A 21,302-nucleotide genomic window follows, 5' to 3' on the forward strand; every position below is an offset into this window, starting at 1 on the left:
CAGCGAATTATTGCCTTCTGCACATGGAAACTGACGAAGGACTCCCTTTAAAGCCCTACTGCACTGCTTATAGCTACTTGCGCCCTCTATATAGCAAACAATGCCTAAGCGGTACCTGTTGGTCCCCCATGATTCTCTTTTTCTTGTGTTTATTGAGAGCTGATTTGATGAGATAATCACCTGTCAGTGACCTTGCAAGGAGGTCTAATCCCCCTGGCCAAACTAGTACAGACGGGCTTTGAGGCCACTTGAGGGATACAGAAAAAGTGTCCATTGTAGACAGGTGGCCTTTCTAGACAGGTTCTACCACACATTTCTTTCTTGATGGAGACAAAATATATGGCCACTAAAGAGAGGTGGCCACTAAGACAGATTTGACTATATTATTATTCCTTAATTAGGCCCTCAGTCCAAGTTCAATTCTCTTCGCCGATGTGGCAAACATCTACATTCACAGTTCCAAGCTCCTGTTAAGTTGTATGCGTCTTAAAGGGATCCGGTAACTTTGTCTCAGATTCTGAAACAAAATTCTGGATTTGGCTCATGCTGCAATGATAATTATATACCTTTAGGTCAGTCAGGAACTCTTTTTACAAGCCGATCGCCTGTCTGATTATCAAGATATTTATGATTGGAATTACAAAATTTGAAAACCGTTTACCAAACGGTTTTCATAACACTACAGTCTTTTGGGGAATAGAGTATGGTAAAACCGGTCACTCAAAGATTTTTACTTTTTTGAGGCACTTCTTAATCATTTTGAAACGCGAATTGTTATTAGGGCTTCAATATTACACCATATCACAGACACTGATAACACGTTGGGCCGTGTATCTCAGATTTAACATTGTTAAACGATCCCTTTAATGTGTACAGCTCATCTACATGTAAAGATCTTCACATGTTGTGACGCTCCTGGCGCTGCCAGATTATTACCCTGGCTTTAGCAAGGCGGCCATTTCAGCGCTCTAGCATTTCAAGGAATCGATTCCTGCCAGTTGATCGTAGTCTTTGTGAAACTTTCCCCTGGTGTAAATTGATTTGATGTGATTCATGAATGTATATCTTGTTGATTGATTCCTTAGGGCATTGTGAAAGCTCTAAAGCAGTTCCGTGAGAAGCTGATTGAGTTCAGGGTGTCTATCTATGTGAGACGAGGAGGTCCTAACTACCAAGAGGGTCTACGAGTCATGAGAGAGCTGGGTAAGATATGATATACCGGTAGTCACCTTACAGATCATACAATCTGGGCCTATAAGGGAGTTTACAGATAGCATATGGTACAAATGACCCCAAATATCCACAGATCTTTTACACGTGGAGAAGTTCCACTTTGAGCATCTTAGAATAATAACTGCCAAAGTCCTAGATGTGCTTCATGAATACCTTTTGTTTGACCTCTTGAAAAGAATATTTCCACCTGCGTATCATACATAAATTAATAATGTTACATAACTTTCATGAGCGCATATCCAGCATTCATCTCTGTGGGTTTTACCATTTTGGTACAAATGACCTTTATCTGCCCATGCACAGATTGTATCTGTAAACTCCCTTATTGCATAAAACTTACCATTGATGGTAACTTTGTCATCAATGGCAACTACCATGGTAACAGGGCTCAACAGCCAATCAAAATCAAGGTTTCCATGGTAGTTACCATTGATGGCAAAGTTACCCTTAATGGTAAGTTTTGTGCAATGGGCCCTGAAGCAGAATCAATCTAAAGTGGTATGGAAAGCAAGGAAACAGTTAACCAGTGAAGTATTCTTCAAAGAAATACGGCTTCCAAGTTTGTTATTTACTATTTGATTTCAAATTAAAGTGGAATACTTTTTAATTTAAGATATTTATTTGAATTCATCCATTTATATCGTCTTTGCTTGTGTGATTTAGCAAATGTTAAGTAATAAACATAAATGGATGGATTGTCCTTCTCTAGGTCGCAGCCAGTCTGGATGTCGCTCTTTGAAAGAAAGAAACATCTGAATTTTCTACTTCATAAGATTCAAAATTTATTGTGTTCTTTTGTCACAAGATGGAGACTCACATGACAACCATTTCGTAGTATGACTCGAGGAAGGCGGGAGGAAGGCTCTGAACCCCCCCCCCCCCCTCTCTACCAGATCCATGGTGTAAATCTAGTTTTAAATCTATATTGTGTTTCTTGTCACAGGTGGAAACCTTGGTGTTCCTATGTATGTGTTTGGTACTGAGACTCACATGACAGCCATTGTAGGCATGGCTCTAGGAAAGAGGGAAGTCCCTGAAACACCTCCTACAGACTCCACCACAGCCAGCTTCCTCCTCTCCGGAAGTGCGGTAAGAAGATATTTTATCAAGTTTTATTCTGTAGGAGGATTAATGAATTGTAGAAATCAGGGCCCTAACTGACAGCATATCAAAGTCTGTGAGATATCAACTGCTGAACCTTGGGTACATACAAAAATCTTTGATTCAACAAGCATGTGAACAATTAATCCATGCATTAATCTCATCCCGCTTAGATTATTGTAATTCTATTCTATTTGGACTCACGAAACAGCAGCAAGACGGACTGCAATCCCTCCAAAATTCCAGTGCAAGATTCCTTACTTTCACACCAAGAATGTCCCCTCTTCATGCTCTATAAGTTTGCACTATTATTATCATTATTACGCAGGTGCCATTAATCCCTTTAAATCCTTTCTAGGTATCCTAAATTTGTTGCCAATTTCCCCACCTGTAATTAAAGACCATATAGATACTGAGAGTTTTGACTTGATGAAGTTTTAAGCACGGCTTTAATCTGTGGCAAAGTCCAATTCTTTATAAAGTTTCTAAAAACTTTCTCGATGATTAGAAGTGGGTGAAGTTTTTCAAGCAAGTTCCAGTACTTTAGAGTAATACTGGCTTATATGCTCTAACATGCACTTGCTATTTGCAGCCTTATGGTTTTATGATATTTCTGGTTGTTAGACATTAGTACCTTATTTCAATAAAGCTTAGTACATATTTAACTAGATATGGATAGGTATTAAGTTTTGCTGTAACAAGGTTGCATTAGATTATTTTAGAATTTTGTTTTTAATTCATTTTTAAGGATAGATGCCCTATTCTCATGCATGAATATAAAACATAATTTTTGTAATTTATCCAGATGCTTGGATTATGCATTAACATCTTCAAGATTCATTACTTTAACAGCTTTTTCATGAGGCTAAGCTTATTATTTTCATTCAAAAAATTGAGTGATATAGTGCAGATGATTAAATAGATGTGGTTTTAAACATTTAATGATTACAAAAATTATGTCTACACAATCAAGTTAAATTTGTAGCTCATGAGCTTGGCATATCATGTGTAAAAAGAAAAGAAAAGAATTAAAAGCTCTATTAAAGTTAAATCACTAAAGTGTCATTAAAAATAAAATTTACCATGCATCATGTGTCAAAAGAACATCATGTAATGCCCATATTAAGGTTAATTAATTCATGGCCTGAATAGAGAGTTTACATTGTGTAGCGTTCATTCCTAAAGCATCCATTTCTTGGATCACAATGACAATGTTTGTGTAAACATATCATTAGGCTGATCAGTTTGGGCAAATCCAAACTGATTAAAAAAAGAAAACTGCTGCAATACTGTGTAGAAATGATAAACCCCCATTGATCTCCTATTCAAACTACAGGTTTTTCCAGAGGTGAGACAAAGTGTTATACTGTATATGATATTGAATAATCTTTGATCAGAAATACTGGGGTATATCGCACAATTTGATGCACACCACATGAGATGTAGAGGAGTGCAATATTGTCAAAGCGAACCTGATATACCCTTGGATCACACTAAGGACAAGCACTCAATATATCTATTCATTATTTACAATACATATGATACATATGAATTCATCAATTTTTCATGATTATATTCAAACATTTTGTACATTTAAACACTATTTAAATATTTCTGGTAACTTTCACATAAATTAAATAAAAAAAGGAGTATTCAAGAGGGCATAATGGATTTTTCACTGTCTTACATAACAATTACATCAATTGAATATGCATTGTTTGAGCCACAACATACTCCTGTGTACTTCATACTCATCTGAATATATTTGTTGGATCACAAAATATTTTTGTGATGCTGATGGTTTTAATTGAACACTACAGAGCGATACAATTCACTTCACAAAGATTGAAAATGATCCGTCAGTAAAATATCTTGCCTCGTTTGATATTGACCTCTGTAAGTCCCATCTTCTCTTCAACAGTTTTTACCCAAACCAGCAGAAACCCAGGGTGTAAGTAGATAGAAACACACATAGCTAGCTAGCACTGTGGTATACAGATCTCTAAACACTTTATATTCCTCTCTCTCTCTCTCTCTCTGAATTCTCAATTAACTCCTGGTATTACACATGTAGGCTATAGGCTATTGAAAGGCTCTTCTTTTTTTCCTAAATTTGTGTACACGCCCTCTGTCTTTCTGATTCTGATAACTCTGCTTCCTATCTTTCAGTAATATCTACTTGGCAAAACTTTTGAAATTAACAATTAACTTTTCCAATTTGTCATACGTTGTGGCAATTATGTGTCTGAAGTGCTAAACTTATTACTCTGATTAATCAATAAACCTAAGAAGTTTTCTTTGCTCCCAGCTACTTTTATTAGAAAAGGAATCCAGTATCAAATAGCATAATTACATTTGTCATTTTCAGTCGTCGTGTGCTGTAATTCCAGAAATGTTAATGACATGAAACATTCACCAGACGATGCATAAAAGTTGGTGTTTTATTTGTCAATTGGTTTTATTTATTTCGCGGCATGACATTTTGCGTGCTTGAAATTTCTATAAAATTTGCCACTATATCATGCACATGAATTTTCTAGTTTATCAGTATACGCCATTGCATGAGGTCTACTTCATGTACACAGTTATACACTGTAGGTCATCACATTGACTGTACATGTATCTTCACATGTTTCTCCATTTTAATCTTGAAAAAGCATATAAAACATTTATCTTTATGTAATTCACCAATTCCTGTTTATTCAATATATGTTATACTTTAGATATGAAATTTGTGAGTCACATAATTTGTTTAAAGACCACTGGTGTAAATATTCTAGGTCATTATATTGTACTGTAGATTTTCACATGCCTTATGATAACTAAACATTGCACTATTGAGTATATTGTATTTTCATCTTAGAAAAGTGACCTAGTATGACTCTTTTTATATTCCTATGTTATTCACCAACTTTTCTTTTATGTAGTATACCTTAGACATCAATTCATCTGTACTTTGTAAAGCAGATTATTATTATTTTAAAGAGTACAAGTTGTTTTGAATGTCTATGAAACAGTTTTAAGGATTATACACAGGAAACATACCTGTAATGTTTCAAAACTTGCATCCATCTGTTTTAGAATACCAGTAGTGCTTAGTTTATTACATCAGTCCTCAGTTAGTTGACCTATCTACACGTATTTCTGAATTCATCCAGTAGTATAGCTCTTTTATTGTAGCTTCAAAGTATATTAAGTATGATATTAATGGAATAAAATCATGCAAGTAGAGATGCATTCGATTTAATAGTACAACATGTTAGCAAATTATTGTATAGAGTTCATAGTAATTTGTTCACCAACTTATATAGAAAGGACATGTGTATTGAGAACTATGAATACTACTTGTGAAAGTAAAGAAACTATATTTTTAGTGATGTATAAAACAAGGTATGCACCAACCACACATGGACCTGTACGTGCACCTGTACATGTCTGCGCCTGTGACCTGACATGAAGAAGGTCATAGTATGAAGCCAGAAAGAAAAAAGAAAAGAAAAACAGATACATTGAGAAAAGTGAGAAATGTACCAGTCCTTGTTTTTTACTGAATGTAATCATCGAAGCAGTAGGAAATTGACTATTCAAGCTCTCGGGTAAGAGTTTTAATTGAGTTCAATCCATGCTCTGTGCGTACACCATCACACATTTGTCTCTTTTCACCCAGGTGTATCACATGGGTACCTGGCAATGCTGGGGTAATAATGAGTTCTGCACCCGCATGAAGAACACTTCTTGGTTAATAAGACCAAATATTTATGAGTACTTTATGTTGTTCACTAAATAAGTTTGTAGAATTATTGATTTTTTGAATGACAGGTTCCTCCTGGGGCAAGCAAGAGTGCTCCAGAGCTTGGAGCTACCGCCAAAGTCAGTATTTTACTCCTTCTAGAGAATGAAAGCATTTTGATATCCACTCCTGCACACCTACTCCAGCTTACAGGCAGAATGAGCCCCCCCCCCCCCTCTCGCTCTCTCTCTCTCTCTCTCTTTAAAGAATTCATTTGATGTCACTTCTCACTCCCCCTCTAATTGTGAATGTAATATGGTTCCATGGATAAAGTTATACATAATCTTTGGAGCAAAAGTTCAAGCTTGAGACAAAGTTGGTATGCAAATACATTTGGGTGATCCTAGTCCAATGGATAGGTTGAAAAACCATAGGTCCCCTGGAGCTTACTTCAAGCATATGCCTCTACTTCCTTTGCACGCAGGAATTTTAATTTGTCAGACGTTTATCTGTGAAAATGAGGGGTTGAAGAAGGGAACGGGAGAGGACTCATTCTGTCTAGTCTTCCGTTTCAAGTTGTTGAATTGCTTTTATATTCCTTGTTTTGAACTTGTTGCATTTTGTTTTTCATGTAGAGTTATTTGAAAACGTAAATTGTATAGGCGTAGATATTTATTTTACATCACTTTAGCTGTTTCATTATTTTGTTATCACATTCAGTTCCCACTTGTTACTTGTTTAATAGATGATGTATTCTGACCCAATGCTGTTACATCAATGTTCTTGATGTACTGTATTCCTAATGCACTGCTTTTGCCTCCCACCAGAAAAAAACTTACCGGGTATTTCAAATATGAAACTGTCTAGAAGTGTCTTTTTTCTATAGCATCTCCTCTCCAAAGCGAGAGCTATAAATTATAAAATCCCAACAAAAACTAATTTGCTAAAGAAAGATGCAAAGAAAAAGAAAAGATCCCATCCTGTGAATGTCAACGCTAAAATGGAAAATCAGAAATTCTAATTTTTAATGAAATCAATTAGAGGGAAATGGAAATCTTATGTCTTTTGGCTCAATAGTACTTCCTTAAAACATACTCATATATAAGTATTCAATTCTGATAAATTCTTGGGGTTAATGGTTTATTTCATCATCTTTAAGGAGGTTTATCTTTACTATTCTAATACAACTTTTGAAGTTGACATATCCTGGGAAAATTTTGATTCTGGTTTACCCACAAAATATTTGATACAAAAGATATATAACGGCCTGTGTCACACTCTCTCTCTCTCTCTCTCTCTCTCTCTCTCTCTCTCTCTCTCTCTCTCTCCTAGCTTTGCTCTTTGCCTCAATTTATTTATCGGTAGTTTCAGAATTGTTTATTTGCTCTTTGTTTTCAGTACTATTTCTCATAAGAATTAATTTCATTCAAACCATTGCTGTGTACCTGTAATTGAATTTGTACAATCTCTGTATTACTTTGTTTTTTGTAGAAATGTTCTGTTCTTTTTATTTTTTTTAATTTTTCTTCTATTATCAGTGGATGAACGTTTGTGCAACTTCCAGCATATTGTGTTAAATGTGCTTGAGACATACTGTAACAAGATGCATAAGTTTAATGCCTGCTTATAAGAGAGTTTCATTATTTTAAACTGGTTGCTTGTAAGGAAAAGTACTAAAGTAGGCTTTTGTGTGAATTCTACATGCATTTTTTTTTTTTAAAGAAAAAAATAGATATATTATTTGTTTCAAATTCTCTGGAATTTGATGATTGTTCATATCTCTGTAAGATATGTAGTATGCTTTTCTATAACATAATTGTCTTTCTGTCACTTTGTTTATGCCCGTTTAACTTTTAACTCACCTTTTTGTGTATTTTGTATTTAACACTTTTCGTGTTCCAATACTATTTACTCTTGCCTTTTTGCATTATTTACTTGCCATTTGCTTGATTTATTTTACTCTAACATTTTGATCTTTGTTCTTTTTTCTATTACTATTCGCATGATACATACATACATACATACATATATATATATATATATATATATATATATATATATATATATATATAAAAACAATTAGCATCTGTTTGCATATTTAACTTTGCTTGATTGTTTTTATGATGTGAATTATGTGCAATATTTCGCAAAATCATTTTAATTAGTATGGTAACCAGTATGCTATGTGAACTGTTAATCATAGTTGATCATATTATATTGTTGTTTCCTTCAAAATTGTCATGAATTTAGTTAATGTTGGAAATAGATCTTTCTATGATGTGTTTGTAGCAACCAAAATGTATATCCTTTAAAATACATAAACAAGCAATTTTTGAAATTTTCCTGTTAATGTTTCAGAAAGTTCAAAATTCTGTACAGATATAATTCTATACTTTGTTATGGTTTCAACTACATGTAGTATAAAGATTAATGATGAAAAAAGACAAGGAAAGTTTGTCACATTAATATTGAACTGGAAGTCCGCAAAAGGAAATTTCTACGGCCCTCAGGGAGAAACAGTACTGATTACTGATGAGGCTAAATTTGCTAAACAAGACAACATTTATTATCATTATTCAGTCAAACCTGCTTTAGTGACCACCGGTCTCCAAAGGCCACTTTTTGTTTTCCTTTGAAAATGGTTTCTCATTGAACATGTACAGCAGGCACCTATCTACAAAGAGCACCTGCCTCTAAAGACCACTTTTCTTGTCTCCCTTGGGTGGTCTTTACAGACAGGTTTCACTGTATAATGACTGATTGGTGTCATATTGTCTTTCTGTCTTGTAGGCATCACCAGTAGTTGCTCGTAAAGAGAAGTCTGCCTCTGATACTGATGGTGTCAAGGTCACTAGACCCCTCGCAGGAGTAAGTGGAGCGGGAGCTGCGTCTGGCTTCAGGACACTTTTCACTAACACCACCAAGGTAAGAACTCTCTTCCTACAGAGAGAACTGTTGACAAATGGTCTTTTCTTCAGCCATGTCTTATATGCTGTGGTTAGTAAAAATAGCTGCTGGGGCACAATAATAAGCATATTTCGCTTCACTTTCTTTATCTTATGACACACATATAAGTGAGTATGTGTGAGATCTTTGTTGCACACATATATTTTTGTTTATAATAATCCGTCTTGGTATAGCGCATAACACGTTATGATAAAGATAAAGTTGGCTAAAGAGTGCACAGTGCATATAAAGGAATAATCCTACTGTGCTGGGGTATTATCATTTGCCAATCTTCATCAAAGGCTACATTCACTCTGAAGTTCTTTGAATTCTTGCATGCTTTTATTAGCTATGGTTGTGGTAGTAGTAGCATTCACAAACAGGCACTTCTTTTATCCAATTCTTGTAATTGATCATTAATATTAATATTCCTATCTTTTTATCCCTTTAGTCGTTCATCTTTGGAATGCAGCCTAGAGCTGTTCAGGGTATGTTGGACTTTGATCACTCCTGCAGACGAGATGAACCCTCCGTTGTTGGTATGATCTATCCATTCAGGTGAGCTTGCATGGTGATGTAGATATACATCTCCCCCCCCCCCCCCCCCCCCCTCTGTCACAAGCCTACTGTATAACATTCATATGATTTTAGGTGTCGGGTGTTAGGTGTTAAATAGGTCAATGATTATAGAGTTGGGTGAGGGGGGGGGGGGGGTAAACCCTGGTGTAGTGGTACACCTGCACACCCCTAATCAGTCATACCAGGAGGAGAAACCATATGGTCACAATGATTAAGTTCTTTTTCCCCCTCCCAGGCACAGGTCATGCCAAATAATTATTTTATAATGATTATAATATGTTTAATGGTCTTTGCATATTTAAACATTTAACCATTGATTTCTTTTGAAGAATTGCTTTACAGAATGCCTGACACTCGTTGCCTGTTATCATTTCTTTTTTCTTTTTTTGTTCTTTAGTGGTGACCACAAGCAGAAGTTTTACTGGGGTCACAAAGAGATCTTGATCCCAGTCTACAAGTCCATGGCTAAAGCTATGAAGACACACCCTGATGTAGATGTCGTCATCAACTTTGCTTCTCTCAGATCAGCTTACGATAGCACTGTAGAGGTCTTGACATATCCTCAGGTCAGTCTCTTCTCTCTTTTTTGTTCTTACTCTCTTTACTGCTACACTCATATTTTGGGGGTATCCTAGTGGTAGTTGTAGATGTGGTAGTAGGAGTAATAGTGGTAGTGTGTAGTGGTGGAGGAAGCGAGTTGGCTCAGTCGGTAAAGCGTTTGCCTGTCGAACCAAAGATCTCGGGTTCGAATCCCACTCAGGCGGATGACTGAAGCCCATAGACGTAGACTGTGGTAATTGGAAAACACTCGGTCCCTAGGATAGGACGTTAAATAGAGGCCCTGTTCACAGGAGAGTCACCACCCTTGCACGCTAAGAACCCATTACACTATTTGTATAAGAGTAGGAGGGAACCCCGATGTAGTGGTCCACCTGTACCCCCAGTAACCTTTATATCCTGACTTATGGATCCTGTCAAGTATCTACATAGAAGTAGAAGTGGTTGTAGTAGTAGCAGTAGCAAGAGCAGTATTAGAAGCAGTAGAAGTAGTAGTAGTAGTAGAAGTAGTAATAATAATAATAGTACATTTATAGAGCGCAGAAACTAGCAGTAGTAGTAGTAGTAATAGTAATAGTAACAGTAGTTAGACTCGTACCGCAGACTATGTGATGCACAGTTGGTGACAAGTAATGTGTCTTTTTATCCCATCATGTATAGATTAAAACCATCGCTATCATTGCTGAGGGTATCCCTGAGAACAAGACTCGTATCCTCATAGACATGGCCAACAAGAAGAGCGTCACTATCATCGGACCTGCAACGGTAAGATCAACACCTTCTCTCTTATTCAGATTGATTGATTGATGGATTCAAATTTATTCCATTTCATTTCAATTGTTGCACAATAAAGAACATAGTTGACAAATTAACTTCAAAATTATGAAATGAAACGGGAACCTACCGGAAAGCATGTCTTGTTTTTGTAGGTTCCCAAGAATAAATATATTATGAACATTATTTTCATAAATCATTTTAAAGTGTCTTAATAGTCACAGTAAAATAGATATAATATGATAACATATTTCATAAACCATTTTAAAGTGTCTAAATAATCAAAATATATGAACAAACAGAATGACAGATACTAGGGAGTCCTCTTTAATTTAGTGCAATCACCCCCAAGAAGGATGGGGAATGTTGCCATGGTTTGGAGAGATATCAACTCAGTCTTGAAAGAGGAACAGTATGTTGATTATCAAATATACCAGAAAGTATATGACCTGATGTGAGATAATGTCTACCGAAAGGTTTAAATAACTTTATATCTTACTTTCTTATCTTTTGTCTACAAGCTTATATGCATTACTGTTTTGTGATTATCGTATGTTGGTGGTATCAACCCCGGTTGCTTCTATTTCGGTAACACCTGTGGAATGTTGGATAACGTTCTCTCACCCAACCTTTACCGTCCAGGCGGTGTTGCTTTCATCTAATAGTTGTACCTCGTCTCTGTGTCTTTGGGTCCTATCTTCAGTCTATTTGTACTAACATGTTGATACGTCTTTCTACTATCCTAGGTCGGAGGTATCAAGCCTGGTTGCTTCAAGATCGGTAACACCGGTGGAATGTTGGATAACATCCTCTCCTCCAAGCTCTACCGTCCAGGCATTGTGTCCAAGCTTACTTCTTTCTAATAAGTGTACCTTGTGTCTTTAGGTCTTTAGGTCCCATCTTTGATCTATCAGGTTTAACATAATGATAAATCTTTGTCTATCGTAGGTCGGAGGTATCAAGCCTGGTTGCTTCAAGATCTTTAACACCGGTGGAATGTTAGATAACATCCTCTCCTCCAAGCTCTACCGTCCAGGCAGTGTTGCTTTCATCTAATAGTTGTACCTCGTCTCTGTGTCTTTGGGTCCTATCTTCAGTCTATTTGTACTAACATGTTGATACGTCTTTCTACTATCCTAGGTCGGAGGTATCAAGCCTGGTTGCTTCAAGATCGGTAACACCGGTGGAATGTTGGATAACATCCTCTCCTCCAAGCTCTACCGTCCAGGCAGTGTGTCTAAGCTTACTTCTTTCTAATAAGTGTACCTTGTGTCTTTAGGTCTTTAGGTCCCATCTTTGATCTATCAGGTTTAACATAATGATAAATCTTTGTCTATCGTAGGTCGGAGGTATCAAGCCTGGTTGCTTCAAGATCATTAATACCGGTGGAATGTTAGATAACATCCTCTCCTCCAAGCTCTACCGTCCAGGCAGTGTTGCTTTCATCTAATAGTTGTACCTCGTCTCTGTGTCTTTGGGTCCTATCTTCAGTCTATTTGTATTAACATGTTGATACGTCTTTCTACTATCCTAGGTTGGAGGTATCAAGCCTGGTTGCTTCAAGATCGGTAACACCGGTGGAATGTTGGATAACATCCTCTCTTCCAAGCTCTACCGTCCAGGCAGTGTGTCCTACGTCTCTAGATCAGGAGGAATGTCCAATGAGCTCAACAACATCATCTCCAGGAATGCTGATGGTGTCTATGAAGGTGTCGCCATAGGAGGAGACAGGTATGGAAACATCTCAATATATTGATCTTCTACGCAGTATGATATTTTATTTGCTGTTGAATGCAACTCACAAATTATATAAATCAGGTTTTAAACAAATCCACTTATCTTTACCTTTTGTTAAAGAATGAAAATCACAACCTCAACACATTGTTAATCTATGTTAATTACACTTTGTAATTTATGCAATTCCTTTTGAAAAACACATCAAATTAATTTTGGTGTGTAGAGAAACAATAATTAAAAACAATTTGTCAAACATTATTCAAAAAGTATAGAAATAAGAGATACGTGTTACAGTAGGTATTCAAAAATGCCATGAAAAATATTTTTTATTGAAATGACTTTATGAATGAGTTGGTCAACTTGCTTTCCTCATGTTAGAATCTATTACTTGATTATGACTTTATTTCCTTTAAGAGACCAATATTTGACTTTCCCCATTAACTTGTGTACTCCAGATACCCAGGAACAACCTTCCTTGATCACATCCTCCGTTACCATGACGATCCAGAGGTTAAGATGCTGGTCATGCTGGGAGAGGTAAGTTACCTTCTAGAATTTATTCCTGTGAAATAAATTTACTTCGTGTTTATGTTCTGAACTGGAAAGATTTTTTTTTTAAATAGGAATAAACAGAAGGGTAGGTTTTGACCTTGATGCAAGGCCCTTATGCACAATTAAAAATATGAAAAATTAAATCAGGAGGGGTTTTAACAAAGTTGATTTTGTGCAAGTTTCCCCCAAATTGTCAAATATCTGAAAAATGTTATTCTCCCAGGGTGGAATATTTTTATATATATTCAAAAAGAAAAATTTTAATTTGTTCTAAAACTCTCCAATATTATAATACATTCCTTCCCATGTCAATACACCATGTTAGATTATTCATGTATTTCTTTATACTCTCTAGGTTGGTGGTACTGAGGAGTATGAAGTATGTTCAGCTATTGAGTCAGGACGCATCACAAAGCCCATGGTGGCATGGTGTATCGGTACATGCTCAACCATGTTCACTTCAGAGGTAAGTGGCTCATTTTGAGATTATTACAATGGTGAATCCACTCTGTGTGCATGTTCACTTGAATTGTGATGTTCAGAACTTTTATGAAAGACAGTTTAATAGATCCTAACAAGAAGTTGTTAAAGATAAGCTTGAGTTCTTGTAATGATAGAAAATTAATTCTCACAGAATCCAACAAAATTTACATTGAATGTTCAAGATTACGAACTAATGACATGTCATGTGCCGAACAATTCTGGTAAAAAATGGATAAGGGGCTGGGTAATGAGCATAGAAAGATAAGGAAATCAAGGTAAGAAGCCCGACACCATGTGCTTAACACAGGTCACTATGTGCAAATGAGAGTTGTGGTTTTTATTGAAGATGATTACCAGCAAGTTTCAATCAATCTAATGCAGGATAAACGATTCAGAATGAATCATAGCCATATTCTCTTGACCTACGATTCCCTTACTAGAGCTCAAGATTAGCTTTAAGTTTGTATTATTGGTGAAATATGATATGATCGTATTGAAGGAGGTTGTTTGAAATAGCACAATGCCGGCAGAATAATCATATGTAATGCATACAGATTAGACTCTTGCATTCATAATCGGGTGCTTCAACTTATGGCTTATTGAATATATATGTCAAGATGTATTATACAATCATATGAAATACAGTAACAGGTAGTCTTTTTTTCTAGATAATGACTAAAGCAAGTTTCTTTCTATTTGTTTTGAATCCGATACAGGTTCAGTTTGGCCATGCAGGAGCCTGTGCTAATGGTGAGAGGGAGACGTCCAGCGCTAAGAACCAAGCTCTCAGGGTCGCTGGAGCGTATGTACCAGGCAGCTTTGATGACCTAGGAGATAAGATTGCGTAAGGACAGTATTTGTATAAAATGTTACAATCAAGGAGAAAATGTAATAAATATGATGCAGAAGATGAAGAGAAATAGAGAAGAAGAGCTTATTGGTTTGCTGCCCTGTGGGTAGAGCAGGAACAATGTACTGTACAAAACATCCCGTAAAGATAATTATGATAATAAATTATAGTAATATTGTTATATTATTAAAGATAGTAACCCTTCCACTGGCACAACTCCAGTTTAAATACCTTCTTGGCATCTTCTAGAGGAAAGCAGTCAAACACCAAGTATTGTATTCATAAATGTCTATTAAGTGTTTTCCTTGAGAGTTTAATAACTACCTTGTCAGAAGAAAATCATTTGAATGCATTGGTAAATGCCAGTGTCAGAAGACAGTGTGTCTATTCTTTTCAGTATTTTCAGTGGTCCTGGTGTATCATTATGCATGCTTTATTATTTCCTTATCACCACCGCAGGGACAACTACGAGGGTCTTGTTTGATTGATTTAGCTATCATCATTTTTATAATGTTATACAGTCAAACCTGTGTTAACGACCACCTGTCTGTAACGACCACTTAAAATCCCCCGTGAAATTTCATGTAGTTAAGAACCTGTTCTATTCCGCTGGCCACCAAAAATGCCCACACAATGACCGCAAACCTGTCTACAACGGCCACTATTTGTGTTTCCCTTGTGTGGTCGGTATAGACAGGTTTGAGTGTATCATTAAGCCTCCTTTTGTTCTTCCATATGACCAATGCAGGGAGATCTTCCAAGGTCTTGTATCTCAAGGTGTTATCACACCTAAGGAGGAACAACCACCACCAACCGTCCCTATGGATTACAACTGGGCTAGGGTAAGTACATCTTTTTAATTCCAATTTATTTTTCCATTAAAGCAGGACTGCACTACTTGTAGCTATTTGCGCCCTCTATAAAGCAAACAATGCCTAAGCGGTACCCATTGGTCCCCCGTCATCTTTTTCTTATATTAACTAAGAGCTGATTTGATGAGATAACCACCTGTCAATGACCATGCAGGGAACTCTAATCCCTCCTCGCTAAAACTAGTGCAGATAGGCTTCAAAACATAATACAGGTAGTAACATAATGAATACATGCAAAATATTCTTTTGAAGGAACCCCTTAGATTACATAGCTTCTGAGGTGGTGCCCTGTACAAATATAAAGAAATAATTGAATGTGAATGAAATTTGAATGAAATTAATGAACAGGCAATAGCAATAAAGTCAAAACATACACCCACATTCACCCATTCATTCCAATACCCATATGTTATAATCATATATATATATATATATGTTAGTAATGATGAGCATCTATTACCTAGGGGGTGTTTCATAAAGACTAAGCTCTACTTTAAGTTGGACTTAAGTAACGACATACATTGTAAACTTAAGTTTACGCCCCTGGAGAGACCAATGCCAGGAATAATGAGAGCAAACAGTGGCGTGAACAGCCTGCCATAGTTAAGTCCTACTTAAAGTCGATCATACATGTAGTCTTTGTGAAACACTCCCCTTGACATCTTCATATTTTTTATTTCATATTTTATTTTTGATCTTCAGGAGCTTGGTTTGATCCGTAAACCTGCGTCCTTCATGACTAGCATTGTAGACGAGAGAGGAACAGAGCTGATCTACGCTGGGATGCCTATCACCGAGATCTTTGAGCAAAACATTGGTATGGGTGGTGTGCTTTCACTTCTATGGTTCCAGAGAAGGTGAGTGTGATATACAGAGAGTGATCGTTGTACGTCGGTCGTTTTTAGATGATGACGTGGATCCTAATCAAATGATTGGTTGAAAGCGTACATGTGACCAGGCATTTATTTTGCCTAACGCGTAATCGCGCGTAATTTGGGTAATGACCCAAAATCATGTTAGAAAACATTATTTTATAAAACAAATGAAACATAATCTTATAAAACAAATAATACACATCATTTTGTTCGGGCATTAGTAAAATTACCGACACTTGGTACCTTTAAAGGTACCTCGTGTGGGTAATTCTTACTAATGCCCTCACTGATGTGTTTTATTTGTACATTTGCCACCCTCCACCCAGGTGCTAAATGTTAATGTAACATGCTCAGCATTGTGAGTGTCTGTAAAATGGTGCCTGGCTGGAATATTCCCCAGGGAGTGGAGATGACCAGGGTAATAATATATCCGAAAGCACTTAGAGACATCGTCGATGCACTGTATATTAAGCGCTTTATTGATAAAATAAAAACATTATTATCTTCATGCTGTATTTCTATACACAGTTTATAATAACATGTGAATTGTTTGATGGTTCTGAATTCAGAGATGATCATTCTAGTTAAAGCCCCATTGCATTGCCAAGACGATCTCTATTATCAAGGAATTCTAAATGTAAACTCTTTGACCCGAATTCACAAAGGAGGTTTAAATTCAACCCAAGGTTTAAATCTTCAATTACATAACCCATGGTCTAAAATTAGTGCAAAAAAAAAATATGACGGAGTCCAGAGGTCCAATATGTATGTTGTCTTGTGTTTTCTAAGTCTTTGTAGGCAAAATTTGAAACATTTATATTTTTATTTTTTTTCTTGGGGATCCACAAACTACAAGCACTGCTTTTTAGTGGATCCCCCCCCCCCCCCCATTTCCTCAGAAATTATGAAGTTCTTGTAATAATTTTATTATGTGAATTGTTTATTTGTATAGTTTCCTGAAAAAATGAATTATGTATGAAAAAAAATGTAATATCTTTGTTTACCTTTCTGTTGGAAATGAAATAAATATGAATGTGAATATGAATATATGAATATTAGACGTCTGCAAGGCAAGGTACGCTTAATTTGCGCTGTGTGTTTTCTGCTTAGGTTGGTGATTTGCTATGTTTTTTTTAATTGAGAGAGATTTTTTTCTTCCTTTACCAGATTACCACCCTATGCAACCAAGTTCATTGAGATGTGTTTGATTGTCACAGCTGATCATGGTCCTGCTGTATCAGGAGCTCATAATACCATCGTCACTGCTAGGGCAGGCAAGGACCTCGTCTCATCACTCACATCGGGTCTTCTTACAATCGTAAGTGATTTATACACTGAAGAGAATTGCCAAGAAATCTGTAGATATTTGTATTAGATCAAATTTTGTTCTCTCAGCATTCTCCCACTTCCTTGACAGTTCAAGTTTAAAGACTTTTTTTTTTTAATCGATTGTATGGACTTGATAGAACTATCTGGTAGATGAAAAGTGGTCCGAAGTATTAAGGTTCAATAACAATAGCAATGACGCCTATTGTGATTGAGAGTATGTCTCCCGAATTGACAGGGATGAGATTCCTCCGCCTATTTCAATACGGGGAAAAAAGAAGAAAAACCCTTTTGATTATCATTAATTGTACAGCTAGCAGTGACCTCACTACCTTAGCAGCATTTTTCTCTCATCTGAACAATGTTATAGAGTCCCTTTAAGCACGATGGGGTATCAAATATTTCTCAAATTAAGAATTTTAATGCAAGGAAAACGTTTCCTTTTACGTAAATATATTCTTAAGTTTTCTGTGGAAAAGGGGCTGCCCTCGTAACCCCCACCAGGGGTGTTGCCCCCGGACCCCCATTTAATTTTCCTCCTTGTTGGGAGTTTCTCTGTCTCATCCCTGCAATAATGAATTGTTATTTGTGGAACCAGCTGTGCAGATGGCCTCATCTGTTGACCACTTCAAGAAATTACTAAAGCCACATCTATTCTGCTAAAAATGATTTTATTACCAGCGTACATATACTTAACTGATCTCTGAGAAGTGACTAACTTTTGTTTATAAGTGGCCCAAACATTGTGGAGCGGTGTGTGGCTTCATCTGTTGACCACTTCAAGAAATTACTAAAGTCACATCTATTTTGCTAGAAATGACTTTATCACCAGCCTACAATGTACATATACTGATCTCTGAGAAGTGACTAACTTTTGTTTATAAGTGGCCCAAACATTATGGAGCGGTGTGTGCAGCGCTTTGTAACCGCAAGGAAAAGCCGCTTTATCAAATATCTGTTTTTTGATTGATTGTAGGGAGATCGTTTTGGAGGTGCATTGGATGCTGCAGCCAAGCAGTTCAGTGAGGCATACGATACCAATCTCATTCCAATGGAGTTCGTCAACAAGATGCGTACCGACCATAAACTCATCATGGGAATCGGACATCGGGTCAAATCGGTGAGTGAGCTGCTTCCTTTACCCTTATAGCCTCGCTCAAATACATGTATGCTACAGTAAACCACAGTGTATTTATGTGTGTGTGTTTTAGCCCTTTCATGATTTTTTTTAAAGGCCACATTGATCACATAATGAATTGAATTGAATTAAATTTATTCATTGTCATATGCACACATAAAAGGAGGGCATAAAAATCATCTTACGACTTGTTCTTTAAGTTTGCCAAAAAAATCTTTGACTGCAGCTACATCGTGAAAATAAAATGTAACATGTCTAAAAAGAATATATGGGTGAGTGTGTCGTTGAATAGATGAAAAAATTACCAATTTTGATTGAAAACAAGGACCTGCCAATTTAACAATTTTAAAGAACATTCTCCTTTTTACAATTCCTGCCACCAAACTCGATATAGTCATGAAACAAAAGATGGATACAGTGTGTGCTGAAACTTTTGCCTTTTCTACTCAGGCATCTGGTATATTATGTGAGGGTTCTGAATCAATAGTTATAGAACCAACCCACAACATGTGGAATGATTGTCATGAAAGGGTCCTAAAGCCCCTCTATAGTGCTCCTCTCCTTCCCTCCAAACGCAGCCCACATTTTTTCCCCTTTTTTTCCCTTCTTTTTTCTGTTCATTCTTCGTCATGTAGTTTGTTAGGTCTTCTTGTTTACAGTCATTACGTGTTTTAATAAATGATCTCTGTTGGCCACTATTCTTCTTTCATTAATTATGTATTCAATATTTTGTTCACACTCATTATTATCTGAGGGGTCCACAATTTACAAGCTTTGCTTTTCATTGGACCTCTCCATTTCCTCAAAATATAAATGCAGTTAAATTTTAAAATTCATTTTTTGTCTTACTAAAATGTTGAATTATTATTAAGATTTGTTTATTACAAATGTAACTATTTTTTGTATACAATTTACATTGTATTAGTTATTATGTATTGTATTTTGTTGGAAATGAAAAAATAAAAATGAAATGAAATGAAGTTCTGGGAGCCCCAAATTCACCAAAGATTTGCAAAATTTCACTTAGATTGTATCATAATGTGAAAGAGGATGTCATTTAAGACATGCTTCTGCAAAAATTCCCCCCCCCAAAAAAAAAATATGTTTGAAGACAAATATTGATAAAAGAATTCATAATTTTTTTTTTTTGTTGGACACAGAAAACCAAACTTTACAGGGGCTTTAAATAATTGGCATGCTGGATTAGAAATAACTCCACGTAACAAAGGTCCTAGGCATTCTCACTTATCTGTGTGTTATATGATATGTAATATAACCTATATAAATGTGAAGTGCAGTAGGCTTCATTACACTTGAAACGACCCTTAACCACTCAAAGTAACAATTAGTGGGAATTTTTTATGGTGTATGGCATGAATTGCCATTGTTAAAGACAAAAGTTGAATACAATGTCTTAAAGATAAACTTGAGTTCTGGTAAATATAGAAAATAATTTCTCACAAAATCCAATGAAACTTACACTTACAAATAAGTGACATGTGCCAAATGATTTTGGTAGAAAATGTATTGTGGCTGAGTAATGAGCATATAAAGATACGGAAATCCGGTTAAGTAGGCCTGACACCATGTACTTAACACAGGTCACTATGTTCAAATGCGAGTTGTGGTTTTTATTGAAGATGATGCCAAGTAAGCTTTTGTGCGTTTGTTTTTATATCACTGGTTCAAACAAATAATTTACTGCAGGATAAACAATCCAGAATAAATCATAGCAATTTTCTCTCAAAATACGATTGCCCATACCAGAGCTCAATTTTAGCTTTAATACAATAACAGACTGTCATGCTACATTTTTCATCGTGATCATGATGTAAAACAAAAGATTGTAAATTAATAATGATATTCACATTTGTATAGCACTTAAAAATACATTTCTAAGCGCTTTACATTGTTCTTATTATCATTGCGGTCGTTGGATTCAATTTCAACTCCACATATGCTAGTGCACATGCCCCGCTCCCTAGGAGTATTACGGCCAGGCCCCTTAGGCCTAAAATAAAAGATGTTGTATTGCCCTTTAGGTGCCAAAAGATGGGTCGGTCGGTCAGAAATCTTTTCTTTTTTTCTTTTATTCCCTCTTTGGGCTGATATTTTATAGTTTTGAATGCTTTAATAAATCTTTTTTCTAAAAGCCGACCGTAGATTTCAAGATTTTTGGGTCGGTCGCAAAAGGCAATTAATCTTTTTTTATAGACCTTATATAACTATTTTTTTTTGTCTGTCCTTTTCTTCTTCCTCCAGCTGAACAACCCTGACCAGAGGGTAGAGATATTGAGGGACTACGTAACGAAGAACTTCCCAGTCTGTCCGCTTCTTAACTACGCTCTGGAGGTGGAGAAGATCACTACAGCTAAGGTTAGCAAATTGGCAATCAATCAATCAATATATTGTGTAGAAAGTTGGAATGTGAAGACAGTAGAAGAAGGTATCTTGAGACGGACAGAAAGAGTTGTGATACAGGAGATGTGTGGTATGAAACTGTCCGATAGAAAGGATTCAAGTGAGCTCATGAAAAGGTTGAGTCTGG

General features: G+C 36.2%; 1 protein-coding gene across 1 annotated transcript in view; it reads left to right on the forward strand.

Moving 5' to 3' along the window:
• LOC587157 (ATP-citrate synthase) overlaps positions 1 to 21,302 on the forward strand; it is a 49,762-nt gene that overhangs the window by 21,202 nt on the left and 7,258 nt on the right. Inside the window, exons 10-25 of the mRNA XM_030985168.1 lie at positions 1,086 to 1,203; positions 2,177 to 2,322; positions 4,256 to 4,285; positions 8,855 to 8,989; positions 9,462 to 9,568; positions 9,987 to 10,155; positions 10,808 to 10,912; positions 12,456 to 12,652; positions 13,114 to 13,195; positions 13,566 to 13,676; positions 14,410 to 14,537; positions 15,292 to 15,385; positions 16,118 to 16,272; positions 17,458 to 17,608; positions 18,593 to 18,736; positions 21,017 to 21,130. Of these exons, the coding sequence (XP_030841028.1) occupies positions 1,086 to 1,203; positions 2,177 to 2,322; positions 4,256 to 4,285; positions 8,855 to 8,989; positions 9,462 to 9,568; positions 9,987 to 10,155; positions 10,808 to 10,912; positions 12,456 to 12,652; positions 13,114 to 13,195; positions 13,566 to 13,676; positions 14,410 to 14,537; positions 15,292 to 15,385; positions 16,118 to 16,272; positions 17,458 to 17,608; positions 18,593 to 18,736; positions 21,017 to 21,130 (1,986 nt within the window). The remainder of the gene's footprint in view (positions 1 to 1,085; positions 1,204 to 2,176; positions 2,323 to 4,255; positions 4,286 to 8,854; positions 8,990 to 9,461; positions 9,569 to 9,986; positions 10,156 to 10,807; positions 10,913 to 12,455; positions 12,653 to 13,113; positions 13,196 to 13,565; positions 13,677 to 14,409; positions 14,538 to 15,291; positions 15,386 to 16,117; positions 16,273 to 17,457; positions 17,609 to 18,592; positions 18,737 to 21,016; positions 21,131 to 21,302) is intronic.

This window comes from Strongylocentrotus purpuratus, unplaced genomic scaffold (genome assembly GCF_000002235.5).
Source record: "Strongylocentrotus purpuratus isolate Spur 01 unplaced genomic scaffold, Spur_5.0 spur5_contig_835, whole genome shotgun sequence".
NCBI classification, from domain to species: Eukaryota; Metazoa; Echinodermata; class Echinoidea; order Camarodonta; family Strongylocentrotidae; genus Strongylocentrotus; species Strongylocentrotus purpuratus.